At 36.3% G+C, this 23,270-nt stretch overlaps 1 protein-coding gene across 1 annotated transcript; it reads left to right on the top strand.

The window, feature by feature from the left end:
* The first annotated feature begins 4,516 nt into the window (after nt 1-4,516).
* On the top strand, nt 4,517-22,016 carry LOC117328671. The gene is made up of 2 exons (XM_033886116.1): nt 4,517-4,692; nt 21,158-22,016. Exon 2 carries the CDS (start codon nt 21,222-21,224, stop codon nt 21,732-21,734), a length of 513 nt encoding a protein of 170 aa, XP_033742007.1. The 5' UTR covers nt 4,517-4,692; nt 21,158-21,221; the 3' UTR covers nt 21,735-22,016.
* Nucleotides 22,017-23,270: the final 1,254 nt, after the last annotated feature.

Here is a 23,270-nt window from a genome sequence, read left to right as displayed (position 1 = left end):
AAAAAAAGAAAAAAAAAAAAACCCCTGAAAAAACGCAAAAAAAAGAAAAAAAAAAAACCCAAAAAATTTTAAAAAAAAAGAAAAAAAACTCCCAAAAAAAAAACCAAAAAAACGCACTTTTTTTCAAACCCAAAAACGAAAAAGGAAAAAGACAAAAAAAAAAAAACAAAAAAGATTCCCAAAAAAAAAAACAAAAAAAACCAAAAACCCCCCCAAAATAAACCAAAAAGACCCGGAAAAAAAACAAAAAAAACGAAAAAAAAAAGAAAAAACAATTTAAAAAAACATTTTACAACAAAAAAAAGGAAAAAAAAAAAAGGAAAAACAAAACAAAGGAAAAAAAAGACCCGACAAAAAAAGGTTTAACCCCGGGGAAAACGCCCAAAAAACCCCCAAAAGGAAAAAGGGAAAAAGAAAGTAAAAAAACCCCTTCGATTTTAAAAAAAAGAAAAAACAAGGGGGAAAGTTAAAAAAAAGGAGGGAAAAAAACCCTAAACAGAAAAAAGAAAAAAGGGCAAAAGGAATTTTTTTTAAACCAATAAAAATCCCCACTAAAAACTTTTTTTAACCAAAAACCAAAATTCCAAAAAAAAGAAAAAACCTCTCAAAACATAAAAGAAAAAACCCAAAAAACCAAAAAAAAATCAAACCTCTACCCGCACACACAACCCCTCCCTGACTACACCACAACACAACCCCTCCCTGACTACACCACAACACAACCCCTCCCCGACTATACCACACCACAACCTCTCCCTGACCTTACCACGAGACGACCCATCCGCGACCATAGGCGCTTGCATAGAAAATGTGATATTCAATTTTTTTTTTTGATGCATACCACTGTCATATCAAAAAAAATTGAAAATCACATTTTCTATGCAAGCGCCTGTGTCCGCGACTACACCACGAAAACAATCCCTCTACCGACTATACCACGACACAACCCTTCCACGACTATACCACGACACAACCCTTCCACGACTATACCACGACACAACTCCTCCCCGACTACACCGCAACACAACCCCTACCCCGACTTCACCAAGATTTCCAGCCGAAAAAGTAATTACTTCCATTTTAGATTCGTATATGATATATTAATGGATTCTAAAGATGTTTATAATCTGGAAATTGAATTGCAGGCCACCCTTCATCCCGACGACACTTGGGTCCGCCTCATTATTGCCTTAATGAACAATAGTACCATACAGAGCTTATTCACACGTGGTCTTAATATACCTTATAAAAATCTAAGATCATTGACCTTTACGCTTGATTTAATTATATAATTTAATTGTATTGACGTTTTTGTGAAACGTTGAGAGTCATGAAGTTAGACTATTTTATTGACTTGGGTATTGAATGAGTGTAATACATTGTGTACACGCAGCTCTGTATTGATATCATAATGGTACATTAACTACAGGGTATCGTTACGGAATAGAATTGACAATTTCTCTTCCTGGTGTTCATATCTCAACGAAAATAGCTTTTCCATTATCAAAATTCCGACGAAAGTGACAAAGCCTAGTATAGAGTTATCCTCTAGATCTACCGTCTAACCACCACCAAACATCCCCGTAATGTTAGTTAGAAGGTCTAGTATAGATTTATCCTCTAGGTCTACCGTCTAACCACCACCAAACATCCCCGTAATGTTAGTTAGAAGGTCTACCGTCTAACCACCACCAAACATCCCCGTAATGTTAGTTAGAAGGTCTACCGTCTAACCACCACCAAACACCCCCGTAATGTTAGTTAGAAGGTCTACCGTCTAACCACCACCAAACATCCCCGTAATGTTAGTTAGAAGGTCTACCGTCTAACCACCACCAAACATCCCCGTAATGTTAGTTAGAAGGTCTAGTATAGATTTATCCCCTAGGTCTACCGTCTAACCACCACCAAACATCCCCGTAATGTTAGTTAGAAGGTCTACCGTCTAACCACCACCAAACATCCCCGTAATGTTAGTTAGAAGGTCTACCGTCTAACCACCACCAAACATCCCCGTAATGTTAGTTAGAAGGTCTACCGTCTAACCATCACCAAACATCCCCGTAATGTTAGTTAGAAGGTCTACCGTCTAACCACCACCAAACATCCCCGTAATGTTAGTTAGAAGATCTAGTATAGAGTTATCCTCTAGATCTACCGTCTAACCACCACCAAACACCCCCGTAATGTTAGTGAGAAGGTCTACCGTCTAACCACCACCAAACATCCCCGTAATGTTAGTTAGAGGGTCTACCGTCTAACCGCCACCATACATCCCCCTAATGTTAGTTAGAAGGTCTACCGTCTAACGACCACAATACATCTCCGATATGTTAGTTAGAGGGTCTAGCTAATACGTTGTGGATGCTTCCACTCCTAATATAAAATGATACTCCTAATGTAAAATGATACCCCTAATGTAAAATGATACTCCTAATGTAAAATGATACTCCTAATATAAAATGATACTCCTAATGTAAAATGATACTCCTAATATAAAATGATACTCCTAATATAAAATGATACTCCTAATATAAAGTGATACTCCTAATGTAAAATGATACTCCTAATATAAAGTGATACTCCTTATATAAAGTGATACTCCTAATGTAAAATGATACTCCTAATGTAAAATGATACTCCTAATATAAAATGATACTCCTAATGTAAAATGATACCCCTAATATAAAGTGATACCCCTTATATAAAGTGATACTCCTTATATAAAGTGATACTCCTAATGTAAAATGATACTCCTAATGTAAAATGATACCCTAATATAAAGTGATACTCCTTATATAAAGTGATACTCCTAATGTAAAATGATACTCCTAATGTAAAATGATACTCCTAATATAAAGTGATACTCCTAATGTAAAATGATACTCCTAATATAAAATGATACTCCTAATATAAAATGATACTCCTAATGTAAAATGATACTCCTAATATAAAATGATACTCCTAATATAAAATGATACTCCTAATGTAAAATGATACTCCTAATATAAAATGATACTCCTAATGTAAAATGATACTCCTAATATAAAATGATACTCCTAATATAAAGTGATACTCCTAATATAAAGTGATACTCCTAATGTAAAATGATACTCCTAATATAAAATGATACTCCTAATATAAAGTGATACTCCTAATATAAAGTGATACTCCTAATGTAAAATGATACTCCTAATGTAAAATGATACTCCTAATATAAAATGATACTCCTAATGTAAAATGATACTCCTAATATAAAATGCATCTTTTTGTTCAAACCAATGAAGTTTAGACACGTGCACCGTTTAATGTTGATGTAAACATATTTATTGATAACTTATAACAAAGTATTCGGCACAAGTTATAACAACTTACCAACGCTTCCTCTAAAATACATTTACATATAGACGACCAGTGATGAAATAAAACATGCAAAATTCTGTATACTAATACAATCAGAACATGTTCCTGGATGTAGTAATGGTTTGTACATATCTACAGACATTTGAATTTAGGTTCACGGTATGAGCATGGTTTCCAAATTTAATTCAACATTTAAAGTGTTAATAGATAAGAGCACCCTTTTTATCACGGTTTTACAATGTCCTGATTTACTTGCCACCAAAGAGCGTCATAAACAGCGGCAAAATCCAGTATAGTAGCTTTTCCTTCTGATCCTTTCTAACGAACTGATAAAACACAGGGGTAGCAATATAGTGTACGTGCACGTGCAGGACATGGACTTGTGTATCACAAATGCATGTAGGTACGTAAGTAAAACGGTGTATGTGTACTTCTTTAATTCAAACTCATTATAAGCATCATGTTGTCACGTGAATGTCTGTTTATCGAACGATCATGTAACATTCCATTATGGATACTTATCAAGCATAAATTATCCTCTGCAAAGGCGATAAGAATGTAATAAGCCTTTCATAACTTTAAGCATTTCGTAATAAATATTGTGCTATTCTTGAAGAATAAGGTTTGAGAACGAAAAATAGTTGCTGAGACTATGTCAGGTATTCTTGCTCCGACGGACGGACAGACAGACTCACTCTCCTGGATATGCTATTTAACTTCCCTAGATATGCTATTAAACTCCCTTGGATATGTTATTTAACTTCGCTAGACATATTATTTAACTCTCCTGGATATGCTATTTAGCTCCATTGATATGCTATTTAGTTCCCTAATATGCTATTTAACTCTCCTGGATATGCTATTTAACTATCCTGGATATGCTATTTAGCTCCCTGGATATGCTATTTAGCTCCCTTTTGATATGCTATCTAACCTTTTTAGTTTCCCCTCAAAAGGTATTTATTGTTGAACCTATAAATCTCTCTTTTACTCTTTCCTCGAATTTCCAGGTTTGAAAATCTATGCTACTGAATAACGATAGCTATTTCGAGATGTTTGAAGACGGCATTCCCGTGCCAGAAGTACATTATACTTGAGGCTACTCAGAGTTGGGTAGATAGTTAATACATACAAAATGTAGTCAGCCCACTGTCCTTGATACGGTCAGTAGACCGAGCTGTGACGAAGGTACACATACCCACTCAGATCTCTTCTCAATGTAACTTACATTTAACTTTATAATTTTACTTTCGTCATAGAAGCACTCACCTGACATCTGAACACCTGCGTTTTACACCAGATGTGGCACGGATAACTCCATCTCGACAGGTATGATTCACTTCTATTACTACAGTAAGGTAATCAGTCGATAATGTAAAATATATTGATTACAATAAAGATGTTTATGATTTATTGTCAGATACATAATAACACGATCACAATGACTGTCATTAACTTGTTCACTGTGTACATATTCAATGTTTAATACCAGATGTAATGCTTAATCAAACCATGTAATTCTTACATCTCGATGACATTGATGTAATGTAGATAATGTTGATGTAATGTTTTAACATTGATGAAGATATATGACATTCGAATGAAAATGTAATTAGATGAATAATGTATTTTTGTCTGAATAGCAATGATTGATGTTTAACGGTGGTGACACATTGACAAACAGATGTCCCGTACTGTGTTAGCAGTAAACAGGACACGAGGAGTCGTGGTGACATGTATTGATGGCGACAGATAATTGGTAGGGCCTTCCAGAATTAATAACATATTATACATCGTATCCCTTGTGTCCAAGTTTGCGAAACTGTAATAACTGAATTATATTGATATTTTATCTTTGGATTACATAGCACTAGTTAATCTTGACGTAAAACAGTGCTTTCCTCTATGTTCGAAAACAGTTGTAAAGTATAATAATTCTAGAATGACACCACTTCACTCCCATATTTACAAGTTAATTAACATATCTTACCCTGTTTGTGTATACGTGTGTACTATTTATGAAAGGTATTTGGTCGATTAATTAAAAACGTCCGACGTATAATATTATAATATATTTACAATAGAACCATTCACTATCCGTCGTTCATGTAAACATGAAATCAGAATCCCGCAAAGGTTCCCAACCCTCTGACAAATCAGCAAGCATGTCACAGCTAACAGGAGGTGTTTATCGTGATAATACACACAGGCCAGGTCGTGGTTACTTATATGTGTGGTATACACAAAACAGATTTAAACAGGAACAGTGTTACATGTATCACAACTAATTATAAATTCGTGCTCTCCTATTGACATTATCCAGAATTTAAATACTTAGGCGCCAGGTTTTTGACTGTCAATATTTGCAGGGCAGTTGACTTCCACTAGACACCTAAACGTGAAGTAAGGATAAGTTTATATCATGTCTACTTATACCTCAAGTAGACAGGGTGGAAATCTAAACGATAAAAGACACTAACACTGTCATGTTTATAACTACACCACCGAGACTGCCTTGTTTAATAACTATGACACCGAGACTGTCTTGTATAATAACTATGACACCGAGACTGTCTTGTTTAATAACTATGACACCGAGACTGTCTTGTTTAATAACTATGACACCGAGACTGTCTTGTTTAATAACTATGACACCGAGACGGTCTTGTTTAATAACTATGACACTGGGACTGTCTTGTTTAATAACTATGACACTGATACTGCCTTGTTTAATAACTATGACACTGAGACTGCCTTGTTTAATAACTATGACACTGGGACTGTCTTGTTTAATAACTATGACACCGAGACTGTCTTGTTTAATAACTACACCACCGAGACTGCCTTGTTTAATAACTATGACACCGAGACTGTCTTGTTTAATAACTATAACACCGAGACTGTCTTGTTTAATAACTATGACACCGAGACTGTCTTGTTTAATAACTATAACACCGAGACTGTCTTGTTTAATAACTATGACACCGAGACTGTCTTGATTAATAACTATGACACCGAGACTGTCTTGATTAATAACTATGACACCGAGACTGTCTTGTTTAATAACTATGACACCGAGACTGTCTTGTTTAATAACTATAACACCGAGACTGTCTTGTTTAATAACTATGACACCGAGACTGTCTTGTTTAATAACTATGACACCGAGACTGTCTTGTTTAATAACTATGACACCGAGACTGTCTTGTTTAATAACTATGACATCGAGACTGTCATGTTTAATAACTATGACACCGAGACTGCCTTGTTTAATAACTATGACACTGATACTATCTTGTTTAATAACTATGACACCGAGACTGTCTTGATTAATAACTATGACACCGATACTGTCTTGTTTAATAACTATGACACCGAGACTGTCTTGTTTAATAACTATGACACCGAGAATGTCTTGTTTAATAACTATGACACCGAGACTGTCTTGTTTAATAACTATGACACTGAGAATGTCTTGTTTAATAACTACGACACCGAGAATGTCTTGTTTAATAACTACGACACCGAGAATGTCTTGTTTAATAACTACGACACCGAGAATGTCTTGTTTAATAACTATGACACCGAAACTGTCTTGTTTAATAACTATGACACTGAGAATGCCTTGTTTAATAATTATAACACCGAGATTGTCTTGTTTAATAACTATGACACTGAGAATGCCTTGTTTAATAATTATAACACCGAGACTGTCTTGTTTAATAACTATGACACCGAGACTGTCTTGTTTAATAACTATGACACCGAGACTGTCTTGTTTAATAAATATGACATTGAGACTGCCTTGTTTAATAACTTACTGAACAATTGATATTATAATGTTTACATAAGTTTCTTTCATTTCACATTTTTTGGTTTCCATTAAGCGGAAATTGCAGTTTAGCCCGACCGAACCAGTCGTTCTGATAAATATAACGCGACGTTCTTACTATCGTTTTTCATTGTTTGATTGGGTCTTTCCTAGTATAATTGTTGCTTGTCGTGATCTAGATTTATATATAGATTTGTACATGGATATTGAAGATAACGTACGTTTCATCGTTTTGTATTGAGGGTATGGTATACTTTATCGATGTGCATTGAGGATATGGTATGTTATATCGTTTTGTATTGAGGATATGTTATATCGTTTTGTGTAGAGGAAATGGTATATCGTTTTGTGTTGAGGAAATGGTATATCGTTTTGTGTTGAGGAAATGGTATATCGTTTTGTGTTGAGGAAATGGAATATCGTTTTGTATTGGGGATATGGTATTTTTTATCGCTGTTTTTTGAGGATATTGTATGTTTTATTATTGTATGTTGAGAATATGGTATATTTTATAGGTTTTTTGACGATATGGCATATTTTATCGCTGTTTTTTGAGGATATGGTATATTTTATTATTGTATGTTCAGAATATGGTATATTTCATCGCTGTCTTTTTAAGAATATGGTATTTTTTATAGTTTTTTTGAGGATATGGCATATTTTATCATTGTATGTTGAGAATATGGTATATTTAATAGTTGTGTATTGAGAATATAGTAAATCTTATCTATAGTTATTGAGGATATGGTATATCATAACGTTTAGTGTTGAGGATATGGTATATCATAACGTTTAGTGTTGAGGATATGGTATATCATAACGTTTAGTGTTGAGGATATGGTATATTTTATCGTTAAGTTTTGAGGATATGGTATATTTTATCGTTGGTTATTGAGGATATGGTATATTTTATCGTTGGTTATTGAGGATATGGTATATTTTATCGTTGTTTGTTGAGAATATGGTATATTTTATCGTTGTATGTTGAGAATATGGTATATTTTATCGTTGTATGTTGAGAATATGGTATATTTTATCGTTGGTTATTGAGGATATGGTATATTTTATCGTTGTTTGTTGAGAATATGGTATATTTTATCGTTGTATGTTGAGGATATGGTATATTTTATCGTTGGTTATTGAGGATATGGTGTATTTTATCATTGTGCATTGAGAACATGGTATATTTTATCATTGTATGTTGAGAATATGGTATATTTTTAACGTTGTATGTTGAGAATATGGTATATTTTATCGTTGGTTATTGAGGATATGGTATATTTTATCGTTGTTTGTTGAGAATATGGTATATTTTATCGTTGGTTATTGAGGATATGGTGTATTTTATCATTGTGCATTGAGAACATGGTATATTTTATCATTGTATGTTGAGAATATGGTATATTTTTAACGTTGTATGTTGAGAATATGGTATATTTTATCGTTGTATGTTGAGAATATGGTATATTTTATCGTTGTTTGTTGAGAATATGGTATATTTTTAACGTTGTATGTTGAGAATATGGTATATTTTATCGTTGTATGTTGAGAATATGGTATATTTTATCGTTGGTTATTGAGGATATGGTATTTATTATCGTTGTATGTTGAGAATATGGTATATTTTATCGTTGTATGTTGAGAATATGGTATATTTTATCGTTGTATGTTGAGAATATGGTATATTTTATCGTTGTATGTTGAGAATATGGTATATTTTATCGTTGTATGTTGAGAATATGGTATATTTTATCGTTGTATATTGAGGATATGGTATATTTTATCGTTGGTTATTGAGGATATGGTATATTTTATCGTTGGTTATTGGGGATATGGTATATTTATCGTTGGTTATTGAGGATATGATATATTTAAATATCTTGAACTTTCGTCATATTTCTGCCTTTTTATTTAGATTAACTATTGCCCGATATGGTCATGTACATTTGTATAATTATCAATTATGTACCGTGTCTGAGGTCAATCGCGATTATACCGCATTAACATAATACTAACCGAATCAAAGGTTTTAAATATATTTACTAGTTAGTTACAATATGATTATGAAGCATCAAAAGTTATATTTAATCGGTATTTTTAATATATAAACACAACACCTAAATATTTCAATATCATTACCTCCAAGTGACCATGTTTTAGAAAATGAGAATTGAGGAAGTCGAGCCATATGTATTATTAATCTATATAGACTGATAACGCTATGTTTTATTCAAATGTTACTAAATTACACTTAAAACAGTTTTACCAGTCTGTGTGGTGACCTTATATGCTGGAGTACATTATAAGATTGATTAATTCTGTTAGAGTTCAATAATTATCTCCAACACGTGCAGAGATATATACACTTAATTATATAAGTATCTGACACGTGTTAACAAAAGAGCCCTACAGCAGCAGGTGAAAGGAGGGATTACATTAATATCGATATCGGATATAGGTCATTAGGTACAGTTTGGAGGTGACACTGAAGTTAACGACTTAGTAAGACTTAATGGTGTATTAACATTCACCTTCTGTACGATAGACTCTAATACCACATCTATACCGGGTATACACCGCTACCAATTAATGTCGTCTTCAAAAGCAACAAAGGAAGTCATTTTACAGTGGCTGGGTCTCAGATATGAATACTAGTATATAGATTGTATTCGTGACAAATAATAATTTATTAAAATCTTTATTAAAGGACATGGTACAGGTTACATTGATTTTTGCCCACGAACCAATTTAATAATTACCGGGTGATATTTGTAGTATTACTGTATATGAAATATGTTTTAAAAATTCAAAATGTCCCAGGGGCCTGTTCCATGACCATTTTAATATCACCCTACATGGGAGTGTGATAGGGTTCCATTTTTAGTCAAAATAACGCACATTTAACTTGTTTTGCTTCAAAAAGTTATCATTTTCTTTAGAGTGATATTTACTGCAAATCATAGATGCATTTATGCAACAAAAAATATCTATTAAAAAAATTACACAATCTTAAACCCCAAAAATACTTAAGGTTTTAAGTCAATTTTAAGCCATGTTCACTTTTTACGGAATTGGTACAACTACTTCCGGTTCAAAATACACCCAAAATATTTGGCAATTACTTGGACCATCATGTTAAATATCTAGTTTGAAAATTTTAGAAAAAATGAAAACCGGTAAAGTTGTCATATATACAACAATCTGCAGGGAGGTACTTTTCAAAATAGCCCTGCAAGTTGGGCGTAAGAATTGTACCTGTTGCCACCATTGCATGATTGTAAGCGGCGACTAAATTTCGGATTTTATCTTTTCTCTTCTTTCTTAGCAACTTTCTTCTTCCTAACGTCTTCCTTGACAATGCCTCACTTTTGGGCTTTAGTTGAGCTTTCGCCCCTGTGAGGAAGGCTTTGGGTTCTGTCCCCTGGCCGAGACATACCAGAGTCTTTAAAAATGGTAGTTGCTTCTCCTGCTTAGCACTCAGCATATTAGGAGTGCGACGACTGGTTCACCCGTTGTCAGTATAATGATACCGGTTGGGTTGTCCTGCTGGGTCTCTTCGGCAGTTGCTGTAAGTGAGGTAGCACTATAAATCGGCAAAAGTTCCGGCCTATCACAAGGAGACATAACACAGACATACCGCAGCCTCCTAAAACACACATACGCACTCACCACACGCATGCTCTGAACATCTCTCTTGTGTCGAAAACACCTTGGTGTTAATCATATAACACGCGAGGAAACAATGCACCATACCACAGTGTTTATAAACACATTTTTTTTTTACGACAAAGCGAGTGTAATTCTAGATGGAACTTACATTTACCTCAACAAAAGTTCGCAACATGCTTTTCAGAGATCATCATATTGTGGACAGAAAAACAACAAATTACCTCAAGTTTATGTCCATTGTTTTACCAGATGGCTATGTACTGGACACTATTGAACCATACTTCGGGAGTGTCAATGATGCATCAATCACCAAACTCATCATTGACAATGTTGAATTTCTGAAGGCTTGGCTTGCCAATCATGAAAATGTCATAGTTGATCGTGAGTTCAGGGATGTCCTTGATGTTCTTGCTGAGATGGGGTATGATGCAAAGATACCATCCTTTCTGCCTGCTGGAAAATCCCAAGTTGATACATTCCAGGCAAATGAAGACAGAACGTGTACCAAAACTCGTTGGGTTGTCGGGGCATACCATGGTCGTTTGAAGAAATGGACTTTCTTTAAATAAAACTTCCTTCAAATGTTCTCTTGCCAGTCATTGGCAAACATGTTCGCATTGTAACTGCATGCCTAAATGCTTTCAGAGGACCAATATATAGTCACGATCCTCTTCGAGAGCACCGTTGCACAAAAATGGCCCTACATATTTCAATGTCAAATAGTGACAATGCATTGACCAAGCGTGTCGCAAATGATCACAACAAGACCCGTAGAGCTAAGAGTGAGTGTCATTTCCAAGTCTGGGCTTAGAGTACCCGGAAACTCTTGCCAACTGAAACTTGCACCTAGTTATATCACAGAACATCACACAAATGATGGTGATTACGAAATTTGGGTATACCAGTATGCATCACAATCAAACTGGATCCAAACATTGTACTTTGTTTGAGACCTGTGACGAAAATGGATTTGTCCTCGGATGATGTCATTTGCATGCTGGTATACCCAAATTCCGTAATAACCATCATTTGTGTGATGCTCGGGTGATATAACCAGGTGCAAGCTTCAGTTGGTATGTATCGCAAACAAGAGTTTCCTGGTACTCTAAGTCCAGATTTGGAAATGAAATTTGTGAGGCCTCCAGCTTTTGCCACTCACTCTTAGCTCTACGTTTCATGTTTGGATCATTTGCGACACGCTCGGCCAATGCATTGTCACTATTTGACATTGAAATCATACGTTGGGTCATTTTTGTGTCACGCTGCTCTCGAAGAGGATCGTGACTATATATTTGTCCTCTGAAAGCATTTAGGCATGCAGTTACAATGCGAACAAGTTTGCCAATGACTGGCACGAGAACACTTGAAGGAAGTTTTTTTTAAAAGAAAGTCCATTTCTTCAAACGACCATGGTATGCCTCGACAACCCAACGAGTTTTGGAACAAGTTCTGTCTTCATTTGCCTGGAATGTGTCAACTTGGGATTTTCCAGCAGGCAGAAAGGTTGGCATCTTTGCATCATAACCCATCTCAGCAAGAACATTAAGGACATCCCTGAACTCACGATCAACTTTGACATTGTCATGATTGGCAAGCCAAGCCTTCAGCCTTGTATCGGCCAGGGGACAGAACCCAAAGCCTTCCTCACAGGGGCGAACGCTCAACTAAAGGCCAAAAGTGAGGCATTGTCAAGGGAGACATTAGGAAGAAGAAAGTTGCTAAGAAAGAAGAGAAAAGATAAGATCCGAAATTTAGTTGCCTCTTACGATCATGCAATGATGGCAACAGGTACAATTCTTACGCCCAACATGCAGGGCTATTTTGATAAGTACCTTCCTGCAGATTGTTGTCTATATGACAACTTTACCGGTTTTCAATTTTTCTAAATTTTTCACCATAGATATTAAACATGATGGTCCAAATATTTGCTAAATATTTTGAGTGTACAAGAACCGGAAGAAGTTGTACCAATTCCGTAAAAAGTGAACATGGCTTAAAATTGGCTTTAAAATTTTAGGTGTTTTCGGGGTTTTAGGGTGTGTAATTTTTTTAATAGATGTTTTTTGTTGCATAAATGCATCTATGATTTGCAGTAAATATCACTCTAAAGAAAATGATAACTTTTTGAAGCAAAACAAGTTAAATGTGCGTTATTTTGACTAAAAATGGAACCCTGTCACACTCCCATGTAAGGTGATATTAAAATGGTCATGGAAAATGCCCCTGGGACATTTTGATTTTTTAAAACATATTTCATTGGTTGTCTCATAAAGTACTACACATATCACCCGGTGATTATTAAATTGGTTCGTGGGCAAAAATCAATGTAACCTGTAACAGGTCCTTTCCAGGAGATTATTTCTATCAAGACGAAAAACCAAAACCTGGTATGATAATAACTGTTTAAAGATAGTATATCACGTGTCTTATAATTTGTTTACAGATTACATTTATAGCATGTACCCAATAATTACATAATACAGGTAAATCACGTGCTTAATAATTTGTTTACAGCTAACAGGTATATCACGTGATTTATACTTTATTTACAGATAGCAAGTACATGTATATAACGTGCCTTATTATTTGGTTACATATAGCAGGTAAATCACGTGCTGTATAATTTGTTTACAGCTAACAGATGTATCATGTACTCTTTCTTTTGTTTCTTTCATATACAGATAACAGGTATATGACATGCTTTATTTTTTGTTTACAGATCACGTGCTTTATAATTTGCTTACAGATAAGAGTTAATTTCGTGCTTTATAATCTGGTTATAGATAACAGGAATATCACGTGCTTTATAATTTGTTTACAGATAACAGTTATATCACGTGTTTTCAATTTTGTTTACATATAGCAAGTGCATCACGTGCTTTATAATTTGTTTACAGATAACAGGTATAGCACGTGCTTTATAATTTGTTTACAGATAACATTTGTACCTCGAGTTGTATATGTGTTATCGTATTATTTACGTAAAAACCGATACAACTTGTTATAAACGCATCTTCTGTTTGAATCCAATGTGATTTCAGGATAAGGAATGAAGTATCTTTTTGTAGAGAATATATAGTATATAAAATAAATATCAGAAAACAAAACACTACCGTGTTTGATCATTCAAGCTTGCTTTATTGACAGATATATATATATATTTAAACTTATACCGTGTTTTTAATTCAGAACATCCACTGTATTTGATTGCTTTCTCCCACAAGATTCTGATTGGGTCGGGGATTACACATCTACAGTGTACATGTATATATCGATGTAAACAAATACTTTCTCAGGTATATGTTATATATCTTTATGGTTATATCAAAATCGAACTGCTCCCAAATACTATATGTATCTGTATTATACATTGTATGTACATGTATTCAGATACATGTTTATTCCAGCATGATCTTATCCCTCTTTATCACACATTAACATTGAAAGAGATGTGCATCGGTACATACATATGTACAAAACATGTATTTTATAATCAAATCCTTCCTCGGTAATATTAAATATATTGAAATAAGTGTGTGTATATAGATATATTTTACAAATATATTTGATACCGATACATATTTTTTTTTTTACTGACACACACACACACACACATATATATATATATATATACCCGTATTAGATTGCTATGAATCACACTGTTTACTGCTACTGACCACATGGTCCTATTTACCAACAGATATATCTATATAATTATATAGTATCACGTAGCACGTGGACACTGTGACGTACATATATATATATATATATGAAATTACCCATCTAAAGTAGTACCCGGAACAAACTCTGGTTAACACCACACCACATGGAAAAGGTAAAAATAACATTTGTACACGACTTTTGACTCATAAGCCATGAAAACAGTCTGACTAATGACAACATAAACGTGTTTACCACAACGCTGTCGTTATCGCCTGTACCTGCTATCATACGCATCAAGGGACACAACTCGAACACATTGTTACAATATACACTAGCATATAGTTCCCGTGTTTTTTTGTGTTTTTTTTTATTCAGGTACAAATAATTTTATTTTCCAGAACATTCATACAGGTATAGACTGCTGCCAAGGTTGGGACCCTGGATTCAGTATCCGTACAAATAAGTGTCCTCTTGCTCCGAGGGCTCTCATTGCTCCTAGAGCTCTCATTGCTCCTAGGGCTCTCATTGCTCCTAGGGCTCTCATTGCTCCTAGGGCTCTCATTGCTCCTAGGGCTCTCATTGCTCCTAGGGTTCTCATTGCTCCTAGGGTTCTCATTGCTCCTAGGGCTCCCATTGCTCCTAAGGGCTCTCATTGCTCCTAGGGTTCTCATTGCTCCTAGGGTTCTCATTGCTCCTAGGGTTCTCATTGCTCCTAGGGCTCCCATTGCTCCTAGGGTTCTCATTGCTCCTAGGGTTCTCTTTGCTCCTAGGGCTCTCATTGCTCCTAGGGTTCTCATTGCTCCTAGGGGCTCTCATTGCTCCTAGGGCTCTCATTGCTCCTAGGGCTCTCATTGCTCCTAGGGGCTCTCATTGCTCCTAGGGGCTCTCATTGCTCCTAGGGCTCTCATTGCTCCTAGAGCTCTCATTGCTCCTAGAGCTCTCATTGCTCCTAGGGCTCCCATTGCTCCTAGGGGCTCTCATTGCTCCTATAGCTCTCATTGCTCCTAGTGCTCTCATTGCTCCTAGGGTTCTCATTGCTCCTAGGGTTCTCATTGCTCCTAGTGCTCTCATTGCATCTAGGGCTCTCATTGTTCCTAGGGCTCTCATTGCTCCTAGGGGCTCTCATTGCTCCTAGGGCTCTCATTACTCCTAGGGCTCTCATTGCTCCTAGGGCTCTCATTGCTCCTAGGGGCTCTCATTGCTCCTAGGGCTCTCATTGTTCCTAGGGCTCTCGTTGCTCCTAGGGCTCTCTCATTGCTCCTAGGGCTCTCATTGCTCCGAGGGCTCTCATTGCTCCTAGTGCTCTCATTGTTCCTAGGGCTCTCATTGTTCCTAGGGCTCTCGTTGCTCCTAGGGCTCCCATTGCTCCCAGGGCTCTCATTGCTCCGAGGGCTCTCATTGCTCCTAGGGCTCTCATTGCTCCTAGGGTTATCATTGCTCCTAGGGTTCTCATTGCTCCTAGGGTTATCATTGTTCCTAGGGCTCTCATTGCTCCTAGGGCTCTCATTGCTCCTAGGGCTCTCATTGTTCCTAGGGCTCTCATTGCTCCTAGGGTTCTCATTGCTCCTAGGGCTCTCATTGCTCCTAGGGTTCTCATTGCTCCTATGGGCTCTCATTGCTCCTAGGGCTCTCATTGCTCCTAGGGGCTCTCATTGCTCCTAGGGCTCTCATTGCTCCGAGGGCTCTCATTGCTCCGAGGGCTCTCATTCACCACACTTCATTCTGCAATACATTCATTCTATAAATATGTAATTGATTAATCTTATAATTCATTCATCCACTCTTCATTCATTCTGTAATTCGTTCATTCTGTAATTCATTCATTCTGTAATTCATTCATTCTTGCCTATATACATCCTTATAAATCAAACAAAAAATAACACACTTTGTCTTAACACTTATTCATTTTATATTCTATACATAGTACAAGGCGGGTCATTGAATAATATAAAGCAGGCGAATTGTCTAAGTACATGGTACAAAACATCAAATATATATATAGTTATATACCGTGGGGTGTTTCTGTATTAGACATCCGACCAGCGTGTCCAATATATATATAGTTATATACCGTGGGAGTGTTTCTGTATTAGACCATCCGACCAGTGTGTCCAATATATATATAGTTATATACCGTGGGGTGTTTCTGTATTAGACATTCGACCAGCGTGTCCAATATATATATAGTTATATACCGTGGGGTGTTTCTGTATTAGACATCCGACCAGTGTGTCCAATATATATATAGTTATATACCGTGGGGTGTTTCTGTATTAGACATCCGACCAGTGTGTCCAATATATATATAGTTATATACCGTGGGGTGTTTCTGTATTAGACATCCGACCAGTGTGTCCAATATATATAGTTATATACCGTGGGGTGTTTCTGTATTAGACATTCGACCAGTGTGTCCAATATATATATAGTTATATACCGTGGGGTGTTTCTGTATTAGACATTCGACCAGCGTGTCCAATATATATATAGTTATATACCGTGGGGTGTTTCTGTATTAGACATTCGACCAGTGTGTCCAATATATATATAGTTATATACCGTGGGGTGTTTCTGTATTAGACATTCCGACCAGTGTGTCCAATATATATATATAGTTATATACCGTGGGGTGTTTCTGTATTAGACATCCGACCAGCGTGTCCAATATATATATAGTTATATACCGTGGGGTGTTTCTGTATTAGACATCCGACCAGCGTGTCCAATATATATATAGTTATATACCGTGGGGTGTTTCTGTATTAGACATTCCGACCAGTGTGTCCAATATATATATAGTTATATACCGTGGGGTGTTTCTGTATTAGACATCCGACCAGTGTGTCCAATATATATATAGTTATATACCGTGGGGTGTTCTGTATTAGACATCCGACCAGTGTGTCCAATATATATATAGTTATATACCGTGGGGTGTTTCTGTATTAGACCATCCGACCAGTGTGTCCAATATATATATAGTTATATACCGTGGGGTGTTTCTGTATTAGACCATCCGACCAGTGTGTCCAATATATATATAGTTATATACCGTGGGGTGTTTCTGTATTAGACATCCGACCAGCGTGTCCAATATATATAGTTATATACCGTGGGGTGTTTCTGTATTAGACCATCCGACCAGCGTGTCCAATATATATATAGTTATATACCGTGGGGTGTTTCTGTATTAGACCATCCGACCAGTGTGTCCAATATATATATAGTTATATACCGTGGGATGTTTCTGTATTAGACATCCGACCAGTGTGTCCAATATATATATAGTTATATACTGTGGGGTGTTTCTGTATTAGACATCCGACCAGCGTGTCCAATATATATATAGTTATATACCGTGGGGTGTTTCTGTATTAGACATCCGACCAGTGTGTCCAATATATATATAGTTATATACCGTGGGGTGTTTCTGTATTAGACATTCGACCAGCGTGTCCAATATATATATAGTTATATACCGTGGGGTGTTTCTGTATTAGACATTCGACCAGTGTGTCCAATATATATATAGTTATATACCGTGGGGTGTTTCTGTATTAGACATTCGACCAGTGTGTCCAATATATATATAGTTATATACCGTGGGGTGTTTCTGTATTAGACCATCCGACCAGTGTGTCCAATATATATATAGTTATATACCGTGGGGTGTTTCTGTATTAGACATTCGACCAGCGTGTCCAATATATATATAGTTATATACCGTGGGGTGTTTCTGTATTAGACATTCGACCAGCGCGTCCAATATATATATAGTTATATACCGTGGGGTGTTTCTGTATTAGACCATCCGACCAGTGTGTCCAATATATATATATAGTTATATACCGTGGGGTGTTTCTGTATTAGACATCCGACCAGTGTGTCCAATATATATATAGTTATATACCGTGGGGTGTTTCTGTATTAGACCATCCGACCAGTGTGTCCAATATATATATAGTTATATACCGTGGGGTGTTTCTGTATTAGACATTCGACCAGCGTGTCCAATATATATATAGTTATATACCGTGGGGTGTTTCTGTATTAGACATTCGACCAGCGTGTCCAATATATATATAGTTATATACCGTGGGGTGTTTCTGTATTAGACATCCGACCAGCGTGTCCAATATATATATAGTTATATACCGTGGGGTGTTTCTGTATTAGACCATCCGACCAGCGTGTCCAATATATATATATAGTTATATACCGTGGGGTGTTTCTGTATTAGACATTCGACCAGTGTGTCCAATATATATATAGTTATATACCGTGGGGTGTTTCTGTATTAGACATTCGACCAGCGCGTCCAATATATATATAGTTATATACCGTGGGGTGTTTCTGTATTAGACATTCGACCAGTGTGTCCAATATATATATAGTTATATACCGTGGGGTGTTTCTGTATTAGACATTCGACCAGCGCGTCCAATATATATATAGTTATATACCGTGGGGTGTTTCTGTATTAGACATTGGACCAGTGTGTCCAATATATATATAGTTATATACCGTGGGATGTTTCTGTATTAGACATCCGACCAGTGTGTCCAATATATAGTTATATACCGTGGGGTGTTTCTGTATTAGACATTGGACCAGTGTGTCCAATATATATATATAGCTATATACCGTGGAGTGTTTCTGTATTAGACATTGGACCAGTGTGTCCAATATATATATAGTTATATACCGTGGGATGTTTCTGTATTAGACATTCGACCAGTGTGTCCAATATATATATAGTTATATACCGTGGGGTGTTTCTGTATTAGACATTCGACCAGTGTGTCCAATATATATATAGTTATATACCGTGGGATGTTTCTGTATTAGACCATCCGACCAGTGTGTCCAATATATATAGTTATATACCGTGGGGTGTTTCTGTATTAGACATCCGACCAGCGTGTCCAATATATATATAGTTATATACCGTGGGGTGTTTCTGTATTAGACATTCGACGAGCGTGTCCAATATATATATAGTTATATACCGTGGGGTGTTTCTGTATTAGACCATCCGACCAGTGTGTCCAATATATATATATAGTTATATACCGTGGGGTGTTTCTGTATTAGACATCCGACCAGTGTGTCCAATATATATATATAGTTATATACCGTGGGGTGTTTCTGTATTAGACCATCCGACCAGTGTGTCCAATATATATATAGTTATATACCGTGGGGTGTTTCTGTATTAGACATTCGACCAGTGTGTCCAATATATATATAGTTATATACCGTGGGGTGTTTCTGTATTAGACATCCGACCAGCGTGTCCAATATATATATAGTTATATACCGTGGGGTGTTTCTGTATTAGACATCCGACCAGTGTGTCCAATATATATATATAGTTATATACCGTGGGGTGTTTCTGTATTAGACATCCGACCAGCGTGTCCAATATATATATAGTTATATACCGTGGGGTGTTTCTGTATTAGACATCCGACCAGTGTGTCCAATATATATATAGTTATATACCGTGGGGTGTTTCTGTATTAGACCATCCGACCAGTGTGTCCAATATATATATAGTTATATACCGTGGGGTGTTTCTGTATTAGACATTCGACCAGTGTGTCCAATATATATATAGTTATATACCGTGGGGTGTTTCTGTATTAGACATCCGACCAGCGAGTCCAATATATATATAGTTATATACCGTGGGGTGTTTCTGTATTAGACATCCGACCAGCGAGTCCAATATATATATAGTTATATACCGTGGGGTGTTTCTGTATTAGACCATCCGACCAGCGTGTCCAATATATATATAGTTATATACCGTGGGGTGTTTCTGTATTAGACATCCGACCAGTGTGTCCAATATATATATAGTTATATACCGTGGGGTGTTTCTGTATTAGACATCCGACCAGTGTGTCCAATATATATATAGTTATATACCGTGGGGTGTTTCTGTATTAGACATTCGACCAGCGAGTCCAATATATATATAGTTATATACCGTGGGGTGTTTCTGTATTAGACATCCGACCAGTGTGTCCAATATATATATAGTTATATACCGTGGGGTGTTTCTGTATTAGACATCCGACCAGCGTGTCCAATATATATATAGTTATATACCGTGGGGTGTTTCTGTATTAGACATCCGACCAGTGTGTCCGTGGGGTGTTTCTGTATTAGACATTCGACCAGCGTGTCCAATATATATATAGTTATATACCGTGGGGTGTTTCTGTATTAGACATCCGACCAGTGCGTCCAATATATATATAGTTATATACCGTGGGGTGTTTCTGTATTAGACATTCGACCAGTGTGTTTACTTCGGTAGATAAACCATAAGTATGCGACTTAAGCTTCTCAGAATGATATCGATTGTTGTTTTCTGATCTGAACAGTTGGACTTTGTACTACAGGTGATAAAATATAAACCACACAGAAAATACAGTGATCAAATCGTTCGTTTTTGGTGGATTTAAACTGTCCCAAACTTGTTTTCCTAATTATAGATCTTTGATGATGTATACTTCAGATAGAAATTTGTGTTTTTTATGTCTTTATTATTTGTATGATACATTATCATCAGAGTTTAACTTAATTTCTCCTTACGACCTGTCTACCTTTTACTTTCAGAAACCAAGAGGAGCATGACGTCTTATACTGAATTATTGGCACGCGGAGGAATCGTCTGTTAAACATGTCCAGAAGTCAGTTTAACGACAGAATACTCCGAGGGTTCGTTTTGTCTAGTGATGCTCTATTTGAAATTCGACAATTGTTAGATAGGAGACAAAAAACAAAATTTTCCGAAGGGCTTTCGCCGGAAGCAAGGTTAGCTCTTCAGCAAATGAATGATGACACTCGAGTAAAATTCACTGGGGATTCGGACGACAATTCCCCTGGTGAGGATGACCCAGAATACTCCGGTAGAAAAGGTATCCAGGTATCTAAGAAATCTCCGCGAAAGTCCGGGAAGGACAAGTCCAGGAGACAAATTTCATTTACAGATTCTCCGAGAGGATTGAAAGGAATAAAATCTAATAACCAATCAAAAGAAGTATTTAACGCTTACGAAATAAACAATAGTTCATCATCAGAGCGTGACGTCATAAGCCAGAAGGATGACGTTCTGACAAGTGACCCTAACCCTGTCGACAAATGTCGGGAGTGGGTAGCAGGGAACGACATAGAGACACCTGCTGGGACGTGATACACAGATACGTAGCCCTGTGGCTGTCCACGTCAACAGCTGATGATGGAGCTGTGAAACAAAACCGATTGTGTTAATTCAATGACATTTAATGAAAAGTACTATATTTAAATTGTTTCAATAACATATGTCTCGCGTCCTTGTGTAACCATCTTTAGTCTTACGGACGATAATGTAAAAAAAAAACAAACAAAAAAACAAACACACACCATGTTATAGGGTATTTAGTGATACTGGAGTTATCAACATCAATTTGTAGGAATAAAATAATTTTAACTTGGACATTTTAGATTTTGTGATATTTAAACATTACACAATCATGATAATTATTATGTTTTGGTATTAAAATAACTAAGCGTATTTGTATTCGTTTGTATCATAATGAATTAGGAATTACAGTTCAGAAATATTCCTTTATAACTGTCTCAGATTTATCCAATATCCAAGTTTGATTGTATTATTGAGCGAGCCTGCCCTTCTACGATCGTTTAGGTCGATAACTTCCCTTCTGAATGGCTACACCTAATTTTGAACTTCAGCATTGATGGCGAGTATGCTGGAACATTTTCTTGATGTTGGTAAAGTAAATATGATAAAAGTTATACAAGTGTACGAGATGGTATGATGTACTGTAGTCGAATCAGCTACACTTTGTTTAACACTTGGTCATAGATGTGGGAGAGTCTATGGCCCCCTCGTCCCTGTTTAGTACTGGACCGCTGCGGCGTATCCAGATGGCCTCCCTGATCAGCCGCCTGGACAGGTTGTTTCCCTGTCGACAATTTTGGAATTCCCCAAGTCCATTATGTGGTTTTGCTACACAGAATGGTCTGTAAGTGCCGATTTGTTGAGCTTGGACTGAAATTGTTTCCATTCTAATCTGTTGAATTATTCGCCCTCATGGGAATCCACGTCTTTCTGTTGTTCGTTAAGTCGGACACCAAATATTCTGGCCGTTTCTCCGGAAACATCCTATGTAGCTATCAGGTATTCTCAAGCATCCACAGATTTTCCGAAAAAAAATATGAAGAAAAAAACCCGAAAGAGAAAGAGAAGGAGACAGAGAGATAAAAACCTCAATGAAATGTTCGCCTAGATACACCACTGTTTGCATACTATATCCAGCAGAATACAAAGGCATTACGTAATAAGTTACCTGTAGCTGCTCAGTAAGTACATGGAAGAATGCACTTATTGTACAGATACGGGTAACTTATTGGACCGTTATAGGTAATTTATTGTACAGATATGGGTAACTTATTGGACCGTTATAGGTAATTTATTGTACAGATACGGGTAACTTATTGGACGGTTATAGGTAATTTATTGTACAGGTACATATTGTACGGGTAACTTATTGGACGGTTATAGGTAATTTATTGTACAGGTACGGGTAACTTATTGGACGGTTATAGGTAATTTATTGTACAGATACGGGTAACTTATTGGACGGTTATAGGTAATTTATTGTACAGTTACGGGTAACTTATTGGACGGTTATAGGTAATTTATTGTACAGGTACGGGTAACTTATTG

This window comes from Pecten maximus, chromosome 6 (genome assembly GCF_902652985.1).
Source record: "Pecten maximus chromosome 6, xPecMax1.1, whole genome shotgun sequence".
NCBI classification, from domain to species: Eukaryota; Metazoa; Mollusca; class Bivalvia; order Pectinida; family Pectinidae; genus Pecten; species Pecten maximus.
The sequence above is the reverse complement of the archived record's forward strand: the minus strand, read 5'-3'. Positions and strand labels throughout refer to the sequence as shown.